This window comes from Aythya ferina (assembly GCF_964211825.1).
Source record: "Aythya ferina genome assembly, chromosome: 7".
NCBI classification, from domain to species: domain Eukaryota; kingdom Metazoa; phylum Chordata; class Aves; order Anseriformes; family Anatidae; genus Aythya; species Aythya ferina.
In genome coordinates this window covers 34,763,226-34,787,166 of record NC_140302.1, presented here as the reverse complement: position 1 = coordinate 34,787,166, position 23,941 = coordinate 34,763,226, and the positions used below count along the sequence as shown (strand labels likewise).

At 39.4% G+C, this 23,941-nt stretch overlaps 1 protein-coding gene and 1 long non-coding RNA gene across 2 annotated transcripts in view; one reads left to right on the top strand and one right to left on the bottom strand.

The window, feature by feature from the left end:
* Positions 1 to 23,941, top strand: part of ADAM12 (ADAM metallopeptidase domain 12) — a gene marked incomplete at its 5' end in the record, with an annotated part of 183,204 nt that overhangs the window by 6,332 nt on the left and 152,931 nt on the right. The window contains 1 exon segment of the mRNA XM_084526031.1: positions 10,528 to 10,661. Within this exon segment, the coding sequence (XP_084382157.1) occupies positions 10,528 to 10,661 (134 nt within the window).
* On the bottom strand, positions 8,639 to 10,475 carry LOC311439839. Its single transcript, XR_014695041.1, has 3 exons — positions 10,185 to 10,475; positions 9,758 to 9,835; positions 8,639 to 9,680 (listed from the first exon to the last, which is right to left on the bottom strand). It is a non-coding gene; the product is annotated as an uncharacterized lncRNA (long non-coding RNA).

Genomic DNA, 23,941 nt, shown 5'->3' with positions numbered 1-23,941 from the left:
CTCCACCACTTCCCTGGGCAGCCCATTCCAATGCCTCACAACCCTTTCAGTAAAGAAGTTCTTCCTAATATCCAACCTAAACCTCCTCTGGCACAACTTTAGCCCATTCCCCTGACTTTCTGTCTCATCTCATGAAGAACTTGTGAAAGTTGAGAGTTATGGACCAATGCAGTGCATATGTTGTTGTAAGGTTGCACACATAAACCTGAACAGGTTAGGTGGCTTCAAGAACATCAAGTAACCCTGAGTTTTCATGGCTCTTCCTGTTTTTTGGAAGATGAATGACAAAATTTGGTGGTAACTTGTGTCAGCATGGGCACACACAACTGTTCATTGTCCCCACTGTATAATACAGATGGCAGGTATTCCCCTCACAAACAAAAACTCATGATGGATATTAACTCCTCAGCTCATTAGCTCATTTGCTAGGATTGGGAAAGAACCACAAATGGTTTCCCATGAACATTCACCTAAATTAATACTGAAATTTGCTTCAGCTGGGTATGCTCTGCTTTCAGTGTGATTTCCCAGAGAACATCTGAATGAATGATTTGTGTGCATGTGACGAGGACAATTCAAACTCCCACTCAATAATTTTATTCACTGGTGATTGTATATTGCATACAGGATAGAACGTCCCTCAATACAGTTACACTAAGGATTCCTTGTATTCAGTGAGGGAGGCTATTAAATCATGGGGGGGGGGGGGGGGGGGGGGGGGAAGGATTGTCCGGTACCTTTTAAAAGACTGAGAGGAAATTGTATTTTGGGGAGTAATTTTGAACTGAATTCAGTGGAAAGTAGCATTTCTCTGGAGGGGAGCAGCTGGAGAGGAATGCTGGATCTAGGTTTTCTTGTTATTATGTGCACTCATCGCTGAAAAGTGAATGCGTTCACTTTCTCTGCTTTTTTTTCTTTGACATTGGAGCTCTGTGCTGTGGTTGTGTCTGTTCTTGTAAAGCACACGTTATTATTTCTCCACCCAAATAAGTGTTTTTGTTAGGTGCTGTGTCTCTGATGCTGAAGGGTGTGAGCCTGAATTTATAATCTGAATGAGAATCTCTGAGACTGGGATCCTCCATTGGGAGGGAACAACAGTTTAGGAAGAAGCAGATGCGCCCAGTAACACCTGTGCTGGGTGGATGCTGGGCTGATGCTGAGTTAAGATAGGACGTCCTTCATTATGGCATCCTGGAAATACCTGTGTGAAAGGTAGTGTGCAACCCTCGATACTTTTTTACCTCTTCTTTGTCCCTTCCTGTTTGTTTTCATGAAACAGAATGGCCAGGGCCTTTTATATGGTGTGCATCAGGACTTGGAAACAAAGAAAGCTTAAGATAAGGTTTCCAGTAAGAGGACAAAAGTTCTCCAAAGCCGTCATGTTTCTTCTTTTTTAAAGCTGCTTTGGGTTTGAATATTGCATTTATAATTTGCCCTCTCCTGTAGAAATCAAGCACTCAGCTCTTCCCCAGGGGAACCTTGGGGTAACCACCCATCACCTGGTGTGCCCTCCAGTTCAGTGCTGCTCTGGTTTTAATTTCCCAAATTTCAAAATGTTCTCTTCTAGAAAAAAAAAAAAAAAAAAAAAGGCAGCTCTGTCTTTGGACTGGTCCTGAATAGAAATTCCTCATTCACACACAACAGCATCGCAAATGAGGCTGGGCAGCTGTTTCCTAAATATAGTATACGTCTATATCCTATACCCAGTAATAAAGCTTGGTTTTCACCATCTGAAATGTCCTGCAGCCTCCCTGCCCCCTCCTGCAGTCGGTGGCAAATGTTCTCCCAACTCCACTTGTCACATTTTGTTCTGGAGAACAGGGAGGATATTGAGATATACTGGCTTCTTTCCTTGAGTGCATTTCAATATGTATTTTGTATAATGAGAGCCCAAATCCTTCTCGCATTACTTATGCTTTAATCACACTGTGCTCTCCCAAGATTGCTTTAATCGCATTTGCATCAGCAGGGGTACCTCTGTATGATGAGCAATATTTCATCTGCAAACAGAGGAGAAGCCTGATCCCGGGCGCATGACAGGGAAGGAACTGGCTGTCCTGGCTTTGTTACAGCACAGCTCTCCAGCGGAGAGTGGTGCAGCATCCTAATTTGAGGGGTAGATATTCAAGAATCAGGGAGAACAAAAGCTATTTTTAAGGTTTTCTTGAGGATCTGTCAAGTGTGATAGTTCCCTTTTAATTTTCGAGCAAATGGCTTTTTGACATGTGTTAACTCCAAAGAAGTGCAATGCTGCCGAGTGCAGCAGACATCATTTTGTAGTTTAGCCATGACATTACTGTATATGAGAACTGAAAAGTTATATAGATATTACACCAATATATAAACCATGTGTGTTAGAAAGACAAGTTCAGTTTTGAAATATTTGACTTAGCTATGCTTTTCACTTTCAATCTGTGCCAAACATGTGCTTGAATGACTGATGGAGTCATATGGTTCCCTGAATAAAGCACTTTATTGTGCACAGACTTAGAGCCTTCCAACAGTTGTATTACAGAAGCTTGAAGATTAAGATGATCCAACTGCTTAGGGGGTATGTTTCACAATGAACATTTTCTTTTTCTTTTTCTTTTTTTTTTTCTTTTTTTCTTTTCCCCGTCTCTATTTTTCGCCTGGAAATGTGTCACTGGTTTGTCCAGCTGGCCGCACAGTGACACTGACCACAGCAGCCCTTGCTGGTGAAGAACAGTGAGTTACCTTCAATTTGCAGCTTTCACTCCCGTGTCCACGTTGAAATGCTGCACACGTGATTTCGCCAGAGTTTATGGGATGTCGGGGGGGGAGGGCTGGTTCCTGTTGCAGATTATTTCCTCTGCAGAACTGGATTTAGGAAGGGAATAACTCCTGCAAGAACAAGTGATGACAGGAGACAGTCCTTAGAATTATAAAACTGAAATATTAAAAAGCGTGTTTTTCAGGCTGTTTAGTTAAAGGGAATCAGTGTCTCAAACTCCGATTTCTCATCTGAGCAGTCAGTTCTTGTGAAGCTGCTTAGTGTGAAAGATCAAGTGGACACGCTGCAAAATCACACCCAGATTAGCTTGAAGTTGACAAACGTGTCAAGATGGAGCGAGGATCCTTTTTCATTAGACACAGGAAGAACAGAAAATTAAACTCAGAAATGCGTGGAGTCATCTTGCTGTTGTCTGTGCTCAGGTTCAGAAAAGACCTGTGCTGACTTTTGATGTTCTAAAAATCTGGTACATGAGACGTAATTTTGCAATGTGAAGAAAAGAAAAGATTCATGCCCAAGAAGATCCATGGAATGTTTTTTTGAAAGTTACTCGTGCTTAAATGCCTGAGGTCTTGGGTGTAGGAAGGGGGAAGGAGTGAGAGCAGGAAAACATTGTGTACCATTAGCGGGCTTTTTTTAAGAATTATTTTTCAAGGCAGGCCATGAAAGAACTGATTTAACTAGATTTTGTGGAGAGAATCAATGTATTGCTCAGATGTGCTAAGGTTAGTTTAAAAGGTAATTTATGGTTCAGAACTAATAAAAACTTTACTGCAAGAGATAAGATTTTTATTTTATGCACAGTCAAACCTTGCTCAGCCTTTTGTGCTCACACACAGACGAGGGCAGGGTCTGGCACACTGTGTACTCTTTTAAAGCCAAGTAAGTGCTGTTAGCAGGGTAATGGGAAGAAATCAGGCTAGTGGGGCTTCTCATTTATTTATTTTATTTATTTATTTATTTATTTATTTTTGAGGATGGCTGTACTTCCTGTTGGTGCTTAGTGTAAAATTTGAGGACAGACAGTTGGCTTTAAGGCAAATTACTTCTTATTGTATCCTATGCAAATTACAGGGTGTGTTGGGTCTGTCTGGGATGGAGTCACCTTTCCCTGCAGCACCCTGCTTTCTTTAAACACTTTAACCACTGTGCACTGGAATTCTTAGATTGTTTTATTTTGCAGCATTTAAATATTTATTATTACATAGTAATATAATCTGTCTTATTGTTACATTCATCAGTGACAATTTGTTATTATTCCTATCTCAAAGAGAGTGCCATTCTTGAAGATGGCATCAACAAAACTTGTGATCTGTGCCTGGCTAATGTATGGCTTGGGTAATGTTTTTGCTTTTGCTGGAAGATGTAGTGAAATAGAGAACAGGAAGCACACACCCCAAACCCTGGATAGATAGTTGAGATTAACTTAATTTATTTGTTGTTGTTGTTGTTGTTGTTGTTGTAATATAGTCTGATTCCTAATACTAATAATGTGCATTTAAAGCATTTTTTTTTCTCGATTCAGGAGAGCTGAATGTTTATTTGCTCAGAAGCTTTATATTCCAATCTAATTTTATGTATGGCCACTTTATACTCTTGCCATTTATAAATACATCATCAGTGGTGATGTAAACACCATGAAGCTAAAGGACAACCATGGGCCCTGTCATCTGTGCTTTTCTAGATTGCGCAATTAATTATTTTAGTTATCCTTTTGCAATTCAGTCTTTCTACTTCCCTGATTGCCCTGGCAGCCTTTCCAATCTACCAGTTCCAGGCTGAATTCATCTTTTGTGAACACAGGTGACAAGAAATGCCCACACTATTCCAGAGGTGCTTGTACTGGTATATACTGGTCTGATATTCACTGGACACACCTCTTCTGATGCATTGTTCCAGAGCTGTATTTGCTTCATACGATATCAGTGCTGGATGGCTCATATACTGAATATCATGTACAGGTCCTTCTTGTTTCATTTGTCAACACTTTGCCCAGGCCTTCAAGTTACTGATTCTTTTGTGTTATTCCTGCCCTTTTCTGTGCAGTTGCCATCTCCTAACTTGGAGCATTAGGTGTGAGGAGGATGCTTGTGGACATTGAGTAAAGGTTGCTGATGGAAATACTAAGACTGATCTTAATGCATCGTCTTCATGAACCTGGTAGAAACCTTCCTTTGCTGGGCTGGTTGTCGAGTTGTACTTGGTGGGTAATCCCTACACCTTGTCCAATTTCACTCCTTTCTTAATTTTCCTATGTTAATACTCATTTGGAAGGGCAAATGCTTGGTCTTCAGTTCTCAGTGTGTGAGCTTGGTAATTATGGATTAAATAATTGTATTTTGAGTCTGGAGGTGATAACAGGGCTGTCCCAAATAAGACATGCAAGACTGATTGCCAGTGGTTGGGCAGGTGCTGGAGGCAGCCATGCTGCTGGAGGCAGCCATTTCTCCATAGCCAGAAATGCCCCATCTAAATCATGGGTCCCACTGGCAGTGAGCTAAGCTGAGGAAGATGGAGAAAATGAGGGAAATGGATGAAGAATGCCATTTCTGTCTTCCATGATATTGCCAAAGCCTGTGATACAGAGCAATACCATTAGTTGCTCTCCGTTTGCTGAAAGATTGCTCAAATCTATTGCTCTTTTCTATCCTGAGATTATTCCGGTGATTAGCTGCTTTGTTGCAGAGAAAAAGTAGATAGGCTGCAAATTCCAACTCTAAGCCCATTTGTAATATGGAAGGCAACACGAGGATAATTTAATTTAGCTTTTTTATTTTCCTTTTTCTTGGCTGGTGGCAGTGCACAGTGCATGGGGGGCTGCAGTTGGGGCCGTGGCCGGGCATCCTGCGGCACTGGGGAGTGGGTGATGACTGTGATGGGTGCAGGAGCTGCGGGAAGGCAGCACAGAGCCATGGGTTGGCTTTATGGTAAAGCTGTAGGTTAAGAGATGGGTGGTGTGCACCAGCTGCCCCCCATCTGGCTGCTTTTTGCCATGCCATGCCATGCACAGGCAGCATGAGCAGGGATGCGTGCTCCGGGCAGGCAGCTCTCTCCTTCCCCTCCATCCCATCTCATCCAGAGCCACTCGGTCTGGGGAGCGCTCGCCTCTTTGTTTATCATAAGGATGAATAAATTGTGCTGCCTGACTAAAAGCGTATTAATTTTAAGTAAATGGGAATCTGAAGTGTGTCTGGGCTTCTTCAGGAGGCAGTGGCTGTTAAACAGAGATGTCACATCACATGCATGGAGTTTATTTTGCACAGAGGTTGGGGGAACTGAAATACAAAGAGAAAGATGACAACTATTCTTAACTACTTGGCCAACAAGTCCTTGCATGATATTGTGAAACAAAAAAAGTTGTAGAAGTACATTGCAGATGAAAAATGTGTAAGCAACACAAAAGTCACTGACAGATAACATCTACTCATCTTGCTATTTGTACAAAGTGTCTTTTATATTCCTGAAAAAAAAAAAAAAAAAAAAAAAAAAAAATGGAATAAAGGGCTCTACAACAGCTTGTGGGCTGCTCGTGGATCAAAAACATTACCTTCAGTGCAGGCTGAAAATAGAAAACAGATAGACCCAACTGTGAAGTTTTCCATGTGAACAAGTGGGAGACGAGGTTGCACCAGGAGGAACCAGGCAGAATTTCACTGAAATGGAAAATAAGTAGGTGAGGAAGAAGGTGCATGTGACACAAAAGATGGGAAGCCTGGGTCCAATAAAAGCCTCTAATAATGCAGATGGTCTGATTTTCTTCCCCTCTCATGACACGTTACTGAAATTTGAATTCTCTGATTTCCCTTATTACACTATTTGTATTGCTGCAATACCAAGAGTCCTGGTAGAGAAGAAGCCTTCTTATTAAAGTAATGCAAACAACTCTAATGGCTGCAGCTTCAAAGAAATCTTAATGAAAATGGGTAAAAGAAACAGAGTGGCAGAGAGGAAATACCAGCACATCCACATGTAAAGAACCGTGACACTGGGACCTCATGTGAAGTGACCAAGGAGATTGAAACCCTCTTTAGGCATGGACCTCCATCCCATCCTCCTTTCCATCCCATCACACCCTTCTCCTGGAAGCTCTCTGGGAGGGCTGCCCTGACACTCTTTAACAGGTGGCCCATAACCAGCAGAGGACTAGAAGTGTTTTGCTCATCCAGGAACTGATGTAGTGTCCCTCTCTGGGACAAATTTGGTGTTTCACACTTGGGCTGAGGCAAGGACCATGTGTGCCAAGGGCACTGCTTCAACTCTCCAGGGCTGCCAGCAGCCATCCCACCTTCCTACCGAATCTGAAGTCCAAACCACAGCTCAGATTAGGGGCTGTTCTGGGACTGCACGCCAGTTTCTCCCATTTTTTTTCAAGGCTTCAAATTCAACTTCTATGACTATTTAATTTTTAGCCTGTCTCTATTAATTCTGTTGGGTTTTGTTTGTTTGTTTCCTTTTCCTGACTTTGAGTCTTTCTCTACCTAAGTCTCATGACTGTGTCCTATTGTTCTGCTGGTCTGGTGGCTCGTTAGATGCTGTCATCTTTCCCATCTCAGATAGATATGTGGGAGTCATTCATCATCAGCTGTGATCCCCTGTTTTTTTCAAGGCATTCTTTGAAGCTTTGCAATCAGACTTCAGAATCCTACATAAAGGATTTACTTTGTTTTTTTATCTTCCTCCTGTTTTTATATTGAAAAACTGATCTAAAGTTTGCCTGTCTGTTATACAGATTGCTCGATTTTGTAGTCTTTCCGAAATATGCATAGCATGTTAATGTAATGACCTTAAATTAAAAATGAAAAAAATAAAAAATCACTACTTCATTTACAAAAGAAACTGTAACTTGTCCTCACACTGAGGACATCTGGGAGTTGAGCAAATGCATAACATTGGGCATACGCTTAAGGGCTTTTCAGAAGGAGGCCACACCAGTCGGACGCAGTGCATTCTCTGCCTTTGCAGGAAGCTGTGATTTTTATCACACGCAATAATTTAAATAAAAACATTCAGATAAGCAGCAAAATGTTTGGCTGAAGGAAAGCATCTAGACAGAAACTGATCTCATATTTTCTAAAGGCTACAGCTTCAGAAGAGTTTGCGAGCCCTAAAGCTTGTCTGTTCTGCTTCCCCCGAATAAATTATCTTTCCCAATAAAGATATTACTGCTGCCTATAAACCTGTCTTGATGTCTGTCTCCAGACTATCAACACTTCTACACAATATGCATTTTCCAGTGTGCCCATAAATAAGCATGTGTATAAGATTAAATTTGCTCATTGTAACCTTGCTTCTTTATGCACCACAAGCATCACTTTGTCATGTAAGTGATCCCGAATAATAGAAATAGGAGGGGCAATATTGAGCTGCACTTTGTGTAGATAAGATTCCCTTTTCATGTGATATTTTCATCACAATGGCACTTTCTGGACCATGCTGAAGAAGGGAGTAACACATCTGTGCACAAACACTGGTCTCTCCCTTTTCCCTTTTTCTTTTGTTTTGAGCAACATAGGGATATTATCGCTTTGCAGAATTAAGAGGAAAGGCAACTTGCACATAGAGGAGTACAAGAAAGACTTTGATGCCTCCTGGTATCTGGCAGCATCTCCACTGTAAGGCTGTAGAAGTGATGCAGACAGCGTGTCTGTGGGAGGAGAAGTATGCTCACAGGGGTTCTTAATACTTAGACTGCACTGAGCTTTCAGAGTGCAAATCCTGTAAAATAATACAAGGACCTGAGTCATTCAATTCATATAGTTGAGACTGCTCTAGTGAGCCAAGAAGAGGAAAAGAAATCAGGGACAGAGCCAAACTTTTCTCATTTCTCTGCGATATGCTTCATAAATTTCTCTTCTGTGAGGGGAGCTTCATGTCTCATCATCAGAATAAAGAGCAGTGAGGTTTCGTGCAGTCTCAATAGTTATTAATTAAACCCTCCAGGGCAGGTGAGGAGGTATCCCATACACCTACACAGGGGTGAGCCCAGTTGTCTGCAGGGTTTGGAACATCACTTCATTTTTAGAGCACCTGTGAAGGCTCAGCTCTTATCTTCATGGGGTCTGAGTGCTCCAGAGGGCTCGGCATGTTGGTTGGTGTGGCAAACCCTGCCACCATTTTGACTTTCCCATGGCTCCTGGAAACCATCCGTGTTTTCTCTTCTAGATTCATCCTCAGTACCATTTCCAGGTCTTGTACTAGAGGTTTTGGTTTTATTTTGTTTGTTTTTTTTGGCTGGTTGGTTGTTTTTTAGGACTCTGCTCTGAGAGGCACAATACCATTAGTATGTTTAGTGAGAGGAGAAATGGTTGATAAATGTTGCATGCAAATAGCTTTTTGACGTTGTAGTATGAATTGAAGTAATTTGACTGTGTGGGAGTAGAGCATTATTTCAGTGAGAGGTTATATTCTCTTCCAGACTTTTTTCTTTTTTTCCACTAATATGAGTGTGCTTCCTTGATGTTATTGGATTCTCGATATTTCATGACCTCCTGGCATGTCCATACAGAAATGCTGAGGCCACTAAGACAAGTAAAATTCAGTCTTTTGTTGTACTCAGTTCAGACTTGTTCAAATGGAGTGCAACCACATATTTCCATGTTTAGCAGAGTAAGATGGTGTGTTAAAAAGTGTTTAATACCTAGGATTAAGTCTGGTAAATCTATCATGAAAGCTTGGAGCTTTCAGGAACCTGAAGCAGGCAGGGTTGTTATATCTGTGCTGTGACTCAGACTCACAAAACCTGTGGACCCACTGCAGAAATGGGAAGGACATAAGGGTTAGTCTGGGATCATTATTTGTTCTTTGGAGCACACGTTGTGCAATGACAGGGTTCATTCATCCTAGGGGAATTAGGTCTCCAGTTGCACCCCATGGACACTGCCCTCCTTTCTGACATTGCTGCTTTGGATTGGAGCCAGTGTGACTGAACCTGGGAAGAGAGATGGGGAGAAGAGACCCAGGAGAAGGGACCGAGGGAGTGGAATGAATAATGAATGAATTTCTTACCTTAATTATGGGAAAATAGACCTGATAAAGTCTTATCTCATTTAAATCCCTGCAGCTTGCTCACTCTTAATGATGACACTGAAATGACAGCCACATAACACATTCCCCCTTGTTGTCATCTTCAATGAAAATAAATAAATAAATAAATCACTGATGTCATTATTAACACTTCAAATGGCTGGTGCCAATACCTGTCCACATTTTTGACTCAAATATTGAGACCAAACTCCTGGTCATTGCATCCTGGTATCTCTGCTCCTCACCTTGTCCTGTGTTTGTGCGGTGCTGAGCACCATAGTTTCAGAATGGGACTCTTTAAGAGCAATAAAAAATAACTTAATAAAAAGAGGTGAGAATAATATATGAAAATGCCTGCATAAATAATAGCAACTTTTGCATATGTCAAGGTATATAGAACAAGAATTACCTATATAGTTTTAAAACTGATTTTCAGATGCTGCACGGAATTGTTTGCTGTTCCGTCATCAGCTGCTCACTGTCTCTTCTGTGTGGTATTTGAGTTGCTGATATAGAAATGCAACCTCTGATCAAAATGGAAACCACCAACACACACCTCTTCCTGAACCCCAGATCTCTTACAAAGTTGCATAGGTTTGGGCAATGGTTGTGTGAGCCCACAATGTTTTAATGTCTAATGCTTCTTCTGAATTATTTCCTTTTAAAGTATGCTGCCAGGTCCCTTAAATGACAAGGTTCACGTTGTCAGATACTGCTCCCTACTAACCACAAAGTGCTTCCCCCTGTTCCAGGTGAGACTGTGGAAAGCAAATTGGAGTCCTCAGAACAGCTGACGCCAAAGGACCCACCAAAAGATTATGAGATAACATCTCCCGTCCTTTTGAATGGAGAAAAGTGGAGACCAGCAAACAACATTTATTCAAAGGTTAGTTTTTGTTTTGCCTGTTATTTTATTCTGAGGTGTATAACAACTAGAAGGCTTTGGGGGAAATTAATGCGCTTACTTCATCATAGCTATTACAAGCTTATTTTTTATATTTTACTAGAGGATCTGCAGTCAACAATTTTTACTTTCCTAACATAACAAAATGAAGGAGGTATTTGAAATTAATATTTGTTGTTGTTGTTGTTTGTTTTTATAATGTAAAATGGCATTCTTATTTCAGATTGCAGAAATGGAAGGAAAATCATATTTTTAATGAATTTAACATACATTGCTTGAGATTTTATAATACAACAACAAAGCAGCCACCAAAATGAGGGGGAATAATCTACCACTGGTTTTGACTGAACAGAGATTGTTTCCCCATCTTGACAGACCCTGATAAGCTTTCCTCCTTCTTTTCCTCAGCCATTGGCTGGTGATACTGGTGGCTGTTTTTAGGAGAAAAGGCCTGCTTTCTGTCTCCAGAGCCTCCTCTTCAAGTTTGGAAGACAAGTCATTGTTTCTTTTATTATCACCGAGGATGTCATAGGAATCTCTTACCCAACCTTTCCAAACCAGCTTTTTAGGCCCGCTGTTGTTCTGGCTTCATTTATACATATATTTTCTAGTAAGTGTGAGGAGAGAAAAGTTAAATTTTCAAGCAGTCAAAATGCTAACTAAAAAAAAAAAAAAAAAAAGAACACACCATCATAGAAACCATGAAAACAGCCTGAAGAGCCCATTAGAAGCAACGTTCTTTATAGCATCAGGAAAACGTTTCACAGAGAAATCCTCTTGGCTACTGCCACTGTCTGAGGGACCCAGCTTTGAGTTGTGTGGCTGACAGACAGAAGTAGGTGTGAAAAGACATTTCAGACAATGGGTCTGACTTTCAAAAACTGTTTTCTGGGTGAAAGTTTTGCTTCCTTATTCTTTTTCACCCTTCTAAATGGGAGAGAAAGGCCAGTCCCTGGTTTGAATATCTGCAGTGATGAAAGGGATATCATTGTGGATATATAATAGCTTATCTTAGAGAGATAACACAGATGGCTTGGTCCTAGATGTATGTGCAACTCTATTTTTAGATCATTTAATTAGAAACAGGCATTCTCCTTACAAAGTTCGTCTAGCTACTCACTGTAGCTTTCTGAAAGACTTACAACAGAGTATCTTTATGTGAGTAATGATAATATGATTTATATCATTAATTTGTTTCCCAGAATTGCTTTGAGTTTAAGATGAACATTAGAAAAGATTTGTGGTTTGGTAGAAAGATCCACGTGCTGTATCAGCACTTTTTTTTCTTTGAATACTTCTTTTCCATGGAAACTGTTATAAATTAAATGCATAGAAGTGCAGATCAGGCTGTGGGAAGAACAACAGCATTAAACTGGTAGTGAAGAGTAATGAATAGCTTGTCACATAAATATTGATCAAAAGCATAAAAGCTAAATGCTGTTGAATTCAATGGTTAAGTAGGACCTATTGTTCTTCAGCTCATTTCAAAGTGTTCCCCTATTTTATTTTAATTTTAATGCAGTAAAAATAAAAAGTACAAAGTACTTGTAACCAGGGGAATGGTATTGCAATAGAATATATAGTAAAATAAATAATGTAGTGGTTATAAAAATGCCAAAGTGTTAAAGTTATTTGTGTATAGATAATTGCCTTGCAATGAAAGCCCTATTCTCCAATCCTCTGGTCGTAAATACTCTTGCTTAACAATTAGAAACCATGCTAGTCATTTAGTGAAGCATACACTTTCTTTGTGATCTTAAGGATAAAAACATCCCTTTATTTACATCAGGAGTCACTGCAATATCTGTTGGGATATCTCATTCACAGTGTGTCGTGAATTGTTATTAAGCTAATGACTTTCTTCTTGAGGGCCTTCTATGCAGTACACTGTGCAGAACAGAAGCAAAAAAAAAACATGTTTCTGCTGACACTAGTCCCGCTGACTAGTCACACAAACACAGTCTTGTTCACTAGCAAGATTAAAATTTAGTTTATTAAAGGAAAAGGGGGGAAAAAGTTACTTATCTGTAACCTAGTTTTATTTTAATACACTTAGTATATACTTCTTCAAGGACATCTAATCATACATAATGATATAGGTACTATCTAAACATGATGGTTAAAATTAATGGCAGGAAAAATCCAATTTTAAAATCAGACATGTAATCAAATTATATTTAAAGAATTTGGGTTTTCCTAAGTATAAATGCAGTGCTTTGTTTCAAGAGAGAACCTATCATTTGTTGGGCAGACTGCTTTTTTTTCTTTTTTCTTTTTGTTCCCCTCAGCCCTCTCAAACTGTAATTACAAGAAGCCAAGATCAGGATTTTAGTGTGGTACTATTAGTTCAGAAGTGCTATCTTTTTCTTTCCAGTTTGAAAAGAAGTGTATGTTCATGCAAACACTTCATATAGTGATACACATTTAAAAAATATATGTATAATTAATAGAATGTACTAGGGAAATACATACATGTTTTTGCAACTGTACAACTCTGTTCATGTAGTTGATGGTTGCTAACTCTTTTGGCATCCTTTGATGAAGTCAGAAAATTTAGATAATTTTCAGTTGGACTATTCGAATGGTGCCCAGTGACATTCTTTTGTTAACTAGATATAATGTTCTGTTGCTAATTCTGAACATGCTGCTAAAATTAGTGGCTACTATTTGGAGTATCCAGTTGTTGCTAGTCAGGACTACTGATGAGTAACTCTTTGTGGGTGTGTGACTGCACAATCAGGACCCTGAAATGTTGTGCAAGGTCGCTGTGTGCTTTCAAACAATAGCTGTCCATATTCTATGCAGATGTGATTTCCGTCTTCTCTGAAACTTTGTGTGCATTATAAAAGGTGTTGATAGATCATTATACTAAATGCCTAGTTCCAGTTCCCTTCCCATTTCTCTCTTTCATCTGTTCATAGTTCTGTGTTCGCTGTCAACTCTTTTCACAGTGCTTGGTCTAAACCCAAAAGGGTTGGGTTCTGGTTTTCTTATTTATTTCTAAGGTTTGAACAATTTCTTTTTCATTTTTATATTATTTGAGTGCAGAAAAAAAAAGAAAAAGAAAGAAAAAAAAACTCTTTTCCCCACTTGTTCCCGGCTGAATATTTTTCTTCAAACTTGGCTCAAGACTTAAAAATCAAGCCAAGTTTGATGAGAGTTGGGTAAGTGGTGTTTTAGTACACAGAACACTTTAGGGAAGATTTTTAGAGGACCATCTGTTTGGCTTCAGCTTTTATCCTCACACCCTGTTAGGGACACACACTGGTTAATGTGTGCCAGATCCCACCATCACAGGAGCTGTAGGTCAGGTAATAGTGCTCGCCTTAGACCAGAGCTTGAAGCACATTCCTTCTCTTTGAGACACAAGAGCTAGGTGGGAAGTATTTTACATGGGCATTAAGGGCTTTTTGGTTTCACTTCTACACTTTAAAGGTTATAACTGTGGGAAATGGTGTCTGCCCAGTATCTGAAACCTTCCAGGGCAGATATGAAATCGTAATGCTGAGAGGCATCCCAGGGTGGCATTGCCTGGAGCCGATATTTGTTCTCCTGGAGCAACATCTTGTTGTGGAACTTGGCACTCTCTCCTCTAACCAGGGCTACATCCAGATCTTAAAATGCATGAAGTTTCTGGGAAACTGAAGGCATTTTGTGCATTCATGAAACAATTGATTATACAGGTAAATGTAGAGTGTTGAGGTCATGCTAAATTAGCACAGATCTTTTCTCCTCAGTTTGGTGTCATCTGTCACTCAAGTGTAGTTTTTTTCTCTGGTGGTGGCCATGCAGCATCAGTAATGTCATTGCTGGCACCTGCAAGGACTGAAATATGATCACAATGTTGATTCTTGCAGGATTTAGTCCTCTGAAGTTTCCAAAAGCTTACAAGCAAGTTAGGTGCAACTCTCCTTACTGGATGGTGCTTTGCATCTTTCAGTGCTTATGCACATACTTCTGTAATTCTGATCTTTGTGTCTCTCTGAGTGCAATATTAGACTGCTCCATACACACATGTATGCTCCAGTCAGGCTATGATTACAATTCAGAAAGATCATTTTGAACGCAGCTGAAGCTGGGCAGGTATTGAAGGACCCATAGCCATGCAGCTGAGTGTGGTTTCTGAAAAGCCCCGTATGAAGCTAGAGAGCCCTGAAATCCTTTAGGTTGCTTTGAGTTTGCAATTTGTCCATCCAGGTTGCTTTCAAATAGTGCAGAGAAATATTTTTTTAGTATTAAATTTGGTCACATATTGGGGACAATGAGCACATTTTGGTCTGCAACTTCTTAAAAATAATTAGCAACGAGACACTATATGCACATGATGTACCTGTCAATGGATTAGACTCCTAATCTGCTTGTATCATAGTGAGTCTCACCTGTCTCTTTTTAAAGTACTATCACTGATCTCAATTAACAAAGGGTATATTGGAAAAGCAACTTCTCCCCAAGCTTGCAGTCAGACCTCTTATTGGGCAGTGGCTTCCCACACACCAGCACCTTCTTGTCTGTTGCTACTGGGGTTAGAGACAAGCAAGAGAAGAAGATGCCAGTGATGAGCAAAGGATGGGGAGAGCTGCCGAGGGTTTCCTGTTGAAGAACAGCTGTGTTCAACACTCACAACTTTTAAATCCAAATATATCAGAAATTCATTTTACCTTGGGGAGAAAGGGGAGGGAAAATAGGTTCAGGGAAGGCTAAAACTGCTTCACCAAGCTGAAGATTTCAAGGCCAGATTCTGAGCTAGTGTGACTCAGTTTTCTTCCTTTGGCTGGGCTGCTTTAAATCAGGTTTGTGGATTGAAACCTTAAAGAGTTTTCAAAAATGGAGATAAGGAAGATGAAAAGACAGAAAATTCCTTTTCTTGTAGTAACATTATATTCTTTCTTGGTGTTATGTTACACTTTGAATCTAAACTCTAGCAATGAAATTCAAAGCTAAAGATGAAGGCCATCTATAAGTATATACTTAGACCATAATTCTTCTAGTTTTTAACTGTACGGTTGTCACAGCCCAAAAGATTCTGCATGTAAAGTGGCAGAATATTACCATTTCTTACTGCTTAGTATGCATTGAGCTCGCAGAGAAGCAGCTTTTCTGCCTGCCTCATTCGTGAAGCATCGTGTTACGGATTGTGTTCATAAACAAACATCAGAAGTTTGATCATCGATATGTCATTTTGGATGCTGATTACTTGAATCTTGATGTGAAATTCTTTGCTGTCTGTAAAAGCATCATCTCCTTGGACAGTTGTTAGTTATCTTTATGATTCTCTGGGTTTATCAGATGTATCAGAGGTTACACTGATTCTTTTCACATTTTTTTTTTCCATGACTTCCCTATAAGGTCCTAATCCAACACCTGCTGAACAAAGGTTTTACCACTAATGAAACAAAAAAGTTATTGGAAGGAACAAGAAGAAACTTTAAATGTGTTAAAAATTCACAGCAATAATTCTGGAGATTTGAGAATTTATCAGAATCTGCAAAACAGCAATGATCCTGTTTGATCCCATCCTTTGCTCTTCCCTTGCTGCATTTCTCTTGCAAACTAGCAGAGCAGGCACAGTCTGCCATCATCGAGTCCATCATCTTGAGTTATGTGTGCATTCTCCCGCCAGTGCTCCTATGAAGTTTCTGGTGCACCCAGTGGAAAGATCCCAGTTTAACAGGATCTCCAAGCTGGTTGACGTTTCCCCTCTTTTCTGCACCTCGCCATCTTCTTGCGTGACTCCAACTCAGGGTTTGATGCAAGGAGTACAGCTGAGAGGCCCTCTATGTCAGATCATTAATTTAGAGCACAGCCTTTTCAAGAGCAAACCCATTCAAGTTTATTTCATAACTGGCATAGCCTTCGTGCAAGTGATAATTGTTTATATTCCCTCCAACAGAGCCTCCTGCTGTTCTTTTTCATTTGAAATAATTACCAAAGTTTAGACTTCCAGACAATTGTATTAAGGGGAATCATACAGCGCTGCTTAAACAAGTCTTTGAAGGCTGAGAGGACAGCTTTCATAGCTCTTTTACATAGTTGTTTTACATATCTTAAGAGAGAGAGGCATAAACAGAATTTATAGTCCTCTCCATATTTTTATGACTCATGAGTATCAAATATAAGAGGCAGAGCTGTGCATGCTGCTATGGCTGTGTCATCAGCTGGGAATGCAGCTTGGCACGGACAGCCTCAGTGGTGTGAGAAACTGCACTAAACCTTGATAAAGTTCTCTGGGAGATCTGCTTATTGAGCCTTTAATTAGTAACCTGTTAGTCATTAATTTAATAGCCCGGTAAACAATCTGTTATTTCTTTTGCTTGTTATTATACCTAGAGCCCTGCCTTGTAGGGCCACTGTGAGAACTAATTAATTAGAAAAATATATGCTCTATTATTTAATAACAGTCCTGCACTTGTTTAATTCAGGAATAGCGTGATTTTTATTTATTTATTTATTTATTTATTTATTGTGGAAGCTACTGGGAAGGAAATGCCCAGGTCCTCCCAACCCTGAAGCTGCTTTCACAGCGCAGCCACAGGAAAGCCAGCCTGAGATGGGGTCAAAAAGTTGTTCAGTGGCTCTTCTGCCACACAGGTCTGGTGTGGGGTGCATGGGGAAAAGGGGCTGTGTCACCTCCTCTGTTCTCACTGAATTTCTACGACTGTGCTAGTAGGACTGGACCACTTTACTGGGTGAGAAAAAGCAGCTTCAAGCTGTCCCCACCACCTCATCTCATGCAAGAAAGGGTCTTCACAAAAACAAACATCTTCTTCTCAGTCAGTGCCTCACCTATGTTCAACCAATTGATTAGTCTTATCATTTCTTTTAGGAAATTAACACAAAACAAAATGCTGGGAGGTGCACCCTGGTTCTAGGTACTTGCTGGATCCTACACAGCAGCTACAGGGTTGATGAATTCCTGGAGCTGGGATCACCAATAAAAAGTTTGTGTTGGTGATTGAGTAGGGGAAATTCTTTTCTCTGTCTGCACTGAATCAGTGCCCTGGTTTCAACAAGATACACTAGTGTTCATTTCCTGCCTGAAACACTTGGGCATACTGGGAAGTGTTAAGCAATTGGGATTCATCCCAGAAAATGGTCCATTTCATTTTTAGCTTAAGTGATACAGTGTGTTAAGTTTGTAAAGTTCTGTGGGATAGTTCAAGCACAATATAAATAGCAGATAGTATTGAGAGAGATTGCTGCTTCAATAAAGAGAAAACCTAGAGCTTTATATAAACCTTCCGCCAGCTTCCCCCACACATACCCCAGCCCCCTTAGCATTTTGGAGCCCTCAGTAGGGTGAATTTCCCTTTCATGAGGTTGTATCACGCTGAGCTGTTGGGAGGAATTTTGTCATACTTGGCCAGTGAAGATCGCCAGTGATATAATAGTCTTGGGCAAGCTCTGTCTCCCCGTACCACCCGGGCTCCCTCTGCCAGCAATTGTATACGATGGGGCTCTGCAGAAGTGCTTTGCTGTGCTCACTGACTTTGACCCACCAGCTATGAGGTAGTGTCTCAGATCTGGGCTTGAGGAATCTGCTCATATGTTCCTCTGTAAGGTGATGGGGCTGAAGTGATGTTCTTAAATGTGAGTTTTCAGCCTCTTATTAAAAAAAAAAAAAAAAAAAAAAAAAAAAAGGCAACAACAGACAGATCATACATTCCCTAAGAAAACAGAAAAACAATTTTGATCTTAATGATCCAGTTAATGATAGTAGCCCTTTAAAGTGGTATTGAAATCGAAAATAAAGTTCTTGCAATTATGCGGCATTATACCGATTTTGTAAAGTGCTTGCACTGAGGCATTTTCATATTGAATTAATTTAGCTTATACTTGGCTATTTCACATCTCTTGCAACAGATCTTCTGAGCGTAAGGTATGAATTTCAGTGTTGGATTAAAATAATGCTTTACTTTCCAGCCCTGAACATGTGATCATTCTTTTACAGGAAAAAGGAGAATCTCCCTTGTTCTTAATTCTTATTGAGATTGCCTTGGGTCAAGTTGAAAACAGTGTAGTCCCTACAGCAGGCTCTCTCCTGCCATACATCCTCCTGATAAGAGTCCTTTTCATGATAGCAGCAGGACTAGGGACATTTCCAAGGACTAAAATCCTCTGAGCAGGGGATGACCATGACCAAGAGCCATTGACATATTCTATGATGAAGACCCTAATCTCAGGAAGCAATAGTAAATTAAATTGTACTTAGTGTATGCATATTTTAGGGATGAAGGGGTAAATTTAGCTGGTAGATCTACCAAGTCCCATTATCCCATTAACCCTGATGGTTTTGTTGTTGAATTATAATTCTATTTGAATGTAATTAAATTGAACCCCAGATGATCTACCTCTTATATACGGATATTTCTCATTCCTCAGAATTCTAACAGAAACTCATAGTGGTACTATGCTGATAAGAAAAATAAAATTGATAATAAGCCTTTTTAAAATGCAATAGTAATATCTTGACAATAAAAAGGATTTCAAAGTGTTGCTATTTTTCTACAAATAAAATGACTGCTAAAAAACCCGCCAATTATTTTTGAAAAGCTCATATAGATGAGGTAAAAATAATCCATATCCCTTAGATATGGTAGCAGAAATTTTGCATTCAATTCCTGTCTTGAGGAAATTGTGTGTCCCTTTTGTGCAATTTTTTTCCTCAAGGACACAGTTTTCAAGTATTATTGAGCTTTCGAAGCTTAATTTAACAAAGTGATTGCAATTTACGGCATTGTAGACACAGTGGAGTGATGAAGCTTAATGAGATAGGAGACAAAATGCTTTTGGTGATAGTTGTGTAATGCATTTCCATGTGTATGATGCATGTGCAGTGCTGCCAGAGTCTGCAGGCATTTTACTGCAGGCATTGAACTCATCCATATCCTGCAAGGATGTGCTTGTGTTATTTCTGGTCAGTGTTATGCAAAGTCTGCTAGTGATACTGGTTGCAATGGAGTATGTTTTCCCACACCAATACAGCATCTAGATATTTATGGTCACTTAGGCGGGGGTGTCGAGTCTGCAGAGAGGTCTCGTTGCCGCTCATTGTCCATGGCGAACCAAAATACATCAAGCTCCATTTAAATCTGCAGCTCTGCCTTTGAGATTGCCCTTTCATCCTCTGCCCCAAATCCCAGGATGCTTATTTGTTGTTTCCTCTGAAGTTTGAATCATGCTCAGGAAATGAAGTGCTCGTAGGTCCTACCCTCATTCCTTTGCCCTTACTGTGTCTTCTGCCTTAGGATCAGCTTTATTTTCCTTCTTCTGAATGAACTTGTTCCCTCTTCTCTTTGGCCATCTCCCTCCACCAGGAGCTGCTGGGTGGTTCCTTGGCAGTGTTTTTCTCCTTGTTCTCCTTTGTTTTTCTCCTTCCCATTGACCGCAACCTTTGTGACAGGCTTCAGAGTCCTGCACTAAACTGGTCTTATTTGGGAGAACCTGCCAAGCCCTTCCTGGCCAGTAATTGCCATCTGGAGTGCTTTGCCTCGTGAGGTGGCAGTAGTTCACATCATGTTTCAAAAGTGAAGCCAGTATATAATTTTAATATTCGGGAGAAATATATTCATAACCTGAGTCCACTTAACTGAGCACAGGAGCAAATGTTTTATGTCAAAGCTGCCTAGCTATGGGAGGATCAGATCTTCATAGAGATGCCTAATTTTTGCACACTGGTGGATGCTATTTTCCGGTACACTTCATTTGTGTGAGTGTTGGAGATGGCAGGCTCCTTCGGGCAGTGATATTGGACGAAATCCTACACTGGTGTCTCTCAGATGACATTATTTACTTTAGTTTCACCCATTCCATCATCTTTCCCTAGATGTTTTTGCATTAAGTACATCTTGTACTGAAAAAGAAATGCTGCTGAAGGAGGTCTGCTTCAACTCCTGGCAAGTGACAATGAGACAAAAGCTCGGAGATGTGTTAATCTAAACAGCCGTAGTATCCCTGCCCCAAAAAGGACCGGTTCCTTGGCAGATACTGCATCTGCCTCTTTCAAAGGAGAGGGGAATTTCTGGAAATGAATCTGTTGCGGGAAAAGCCAATAAGAGAAACTGCGTAATTTTGTCCTTAAAGTTACTTCTGGAATATTACCATTTAAATACTGCACCCTCCCTTCAGCCTACACTGGCATCGTCAGGGTGCGTTTTCAGCAACAGAAGAAAAAGTGGGATTCCTAAATCAAGTATCTCCAACAGAAAATGCCTTTCTCTTGGTTGCAACAGACAGAAACATTGTTTAAACCAGACTTTTTTTGGCATTTACTGGCATTACTAAGAAAGAGTTGGCAAGGAAAGTTGGCAGAAGGAGATGAGTTGGATAAGCTTTAAAGATTTTTTTTTTTCTATAAAATGAATATCCAGAAGCTGTGTAAATGTATTTTTTTTATTTTTTTTTATTTTTTTATTTTTTAATTTAAAAGCATATAGAAAGACAACATATACACATTTTTGATGAAATGGCATCTAAACTGCCTGCACCCTCCAAATTCAATTCTGTCAATTAAAAAGATGGAAGGAAAAAAAAAAAAAAAGACAAAACAAAACACCTCAGGAAATCCCTAGAATGTTTATTCGGGAACAGACCAGCCTGTTACAGTCATTAGTTTGCAAAGGTATTTCTGTTATAGTCAGAGGGCAAAGTGAATTTTAACCTTTTATTGCCAAGAGACGTCATGTTTGTTAGTAGAGTAGCTATTGAGATACGTTGAAGCATATAAATTAGTGTAAATTAAGAGAGTGGTGTATGTAAAAAAACAAACCAAAACAAGATCATAAAAGTACATCCCATAGAGAGAAATTTAAATCAATTTAAATGTCTGTAATTAAATTTAAAGTTCTATGTTTCATACTTTCCTGAGTCCCTATTTATTACTTTAACATTTCTGATTGTAAAAAGTTTTAATTGCAACAAAAATATATTTCAAAATATTGACCTCCATTTTCATTGTACGTTTTAGTGCAGAATTGCTTGCAGACTTGGTATGTTGATTATAAAGGAAGAAAAGGAATAGTGGTGGACTGGTTTAAGCTGTGATCTGTGGGAGCCCTCCAAACACATGTGGTTGTTTCCCAGGATCCCCATAGGAGGGAGAGAGGAAAGGAAACCGCTGCTCTGTGGAGACGAAGCACTGAGAGCCTGGGAACAGTGCAAGTCACAGAGGGCAAATTTAAGATATGGATAGAAATGGTTTCTTTTTTCTTTTTTCTTTTTTTTTTTTCTTTTATTTATTTATTTTTTTTTTTTAAGATGGAAACCTAACTTTGTATAGTCAAACATCTCCCCTTTTATTGCCTTGACCTTTTCCATCTATAAAATGGGAATAAAGTTTAATCCAAGCCATGGGACATAAATTTGATTTTGGTAATGGCCTTTTCAGATTAAAAAAGTTATTTGTATTCATACTCACACACTGTACAACTTTTAGGGAGCAAGGATTTGCTCTTCTGGGGGAAAGATGAATGTCTTGCATGTGTGGATAAATCATGCATGTGTTGTCAGAACAAGGGAACAAATATTTTCAAGATTTTAGTTTCCAAAGAATTAAAGAGGAGGAGTGTTTGCAATGCTGAGTACAAGGGTTTTCACTGTTACAATCTTAGAGGCAATTTAAGAGCAGCTTGTAAGTACTATGAAGAACACTAATTGAAATTTTTATAGTATACGATGAGCTATATAAATCAGTCCAAGTCCCCTTTAGCACAATCACCTTTCTTTGATGGAAATGACAGTGACATGAAAACACTGTTTTTTAAGGAACATTTGAGAAACATTATTTTAGGGTATTATGTAGTTTTCTTTCAAGTGCACATTTTTACTGCCCTCAAATGTACAATTCAATCATCAAGCATCAATTTATTTTTAAAACACAACTTATTAGTTTTAATACACGTCCTTCCTTCCTTCCTTCCTTCCTTCCTTATCTCCTCTTTTTTTTTTTTTTTTTTTTTTTTAGGGAAATATCCAAAAGTTTTTAACAGTGTTCATTTGTTCATTGCTAAATAATTTAGAGGAGTCCAATCTGCTTTAAGTCTCTTTCAATGTTATGGAAATGGAGGTGTTTCATTTTGTTTTTTTTTTTTGTTTTTTTTTTTCAGTTGCATATTTGTTTGTTTCCCAGCAAAACCTTCACTTTTCTTGGTGAAAGAAAAATCAATACATCACTGGTAAAACACACCAAGACACATTACTTAAACTGAAATTATTAAACTGAAAAATTATTAAATTAACACGGTCAAGGAAAATGATTTGGAAACAACACAGTATGTTTTTATTGCCTCTTCAGCAGCCACCATGTCATTTAAAATTTTTACATTCTGCATTTTTGTATTTCATATGTATATTTTCCCATTTTAACAATGAGAGTTTCTAAAGTTCCTCAAGAGCAATTTTGAAATTGCTTTCATGACCTGTTCCTTTGGAGCGATGTCTGGTTCCTGACAGTCCACCGTAAACAAATGAGACATTTCTTCAACATTGAATAAAGTCATATGCCAGTTTATTGCTGTCTTTACCTGTCTCACAAAATCATTTCTCTGTATCTCTTGGAATGTGCAGATTTGATCCTTCAATTTTATGGAGTTTTATCTTGTCTGTTGATGCAATGTCACCATCACAGTCTTGATATGGGAAAGGAAATAACTTGTCCCACATATTTAGCCTAAGGCAATGTTTGTATGTACAGGGTATTCTTATCTGTGAATTTTGATTTACAAATCAAAATTTGATTGAGTTGTGTTGGAGGAAGTTGATATACCTTCTTTATCCAGTTTATGGTGAAATTTAGGTTTCTTTAACACCAGAGTTTCTATGTAAAAGCAAATAACTGCTGTCTGAGGCAGTAATACAGCAGCTCTCAGCTAGGGCAGTTCAGATTTAGTTGCTTAGGACTCAGGAGGCCCTTGCGGGTGAGGATGCTCCAATGAGTTGTCCATCTGAGTTCCTCTCTGAAACTCTCCAGTCTCCTGGCAAATAAAGCTTCTCATTTAAGCTTCATGATATGGCTCTGAAACCCTCCTTTCCCAAACATATCAGGAAATCACCACAGTCGGGGAAACCCTACAGAGCCTTTCTCTATTTAATGTTGCCAAGCCTAGATGAAATTTCCAAAAAGATTATATATAATTTTATACTTGTCAGAGGACTCTGGCTGGCTCCTGTGCTTCAAAGTCCCATTCTAAACACGCTGAGTTTGTTGACACTTCATGACAGTGCAGTAGTATCCATATCTGGCAAACATTTACTATTTATACAGATGC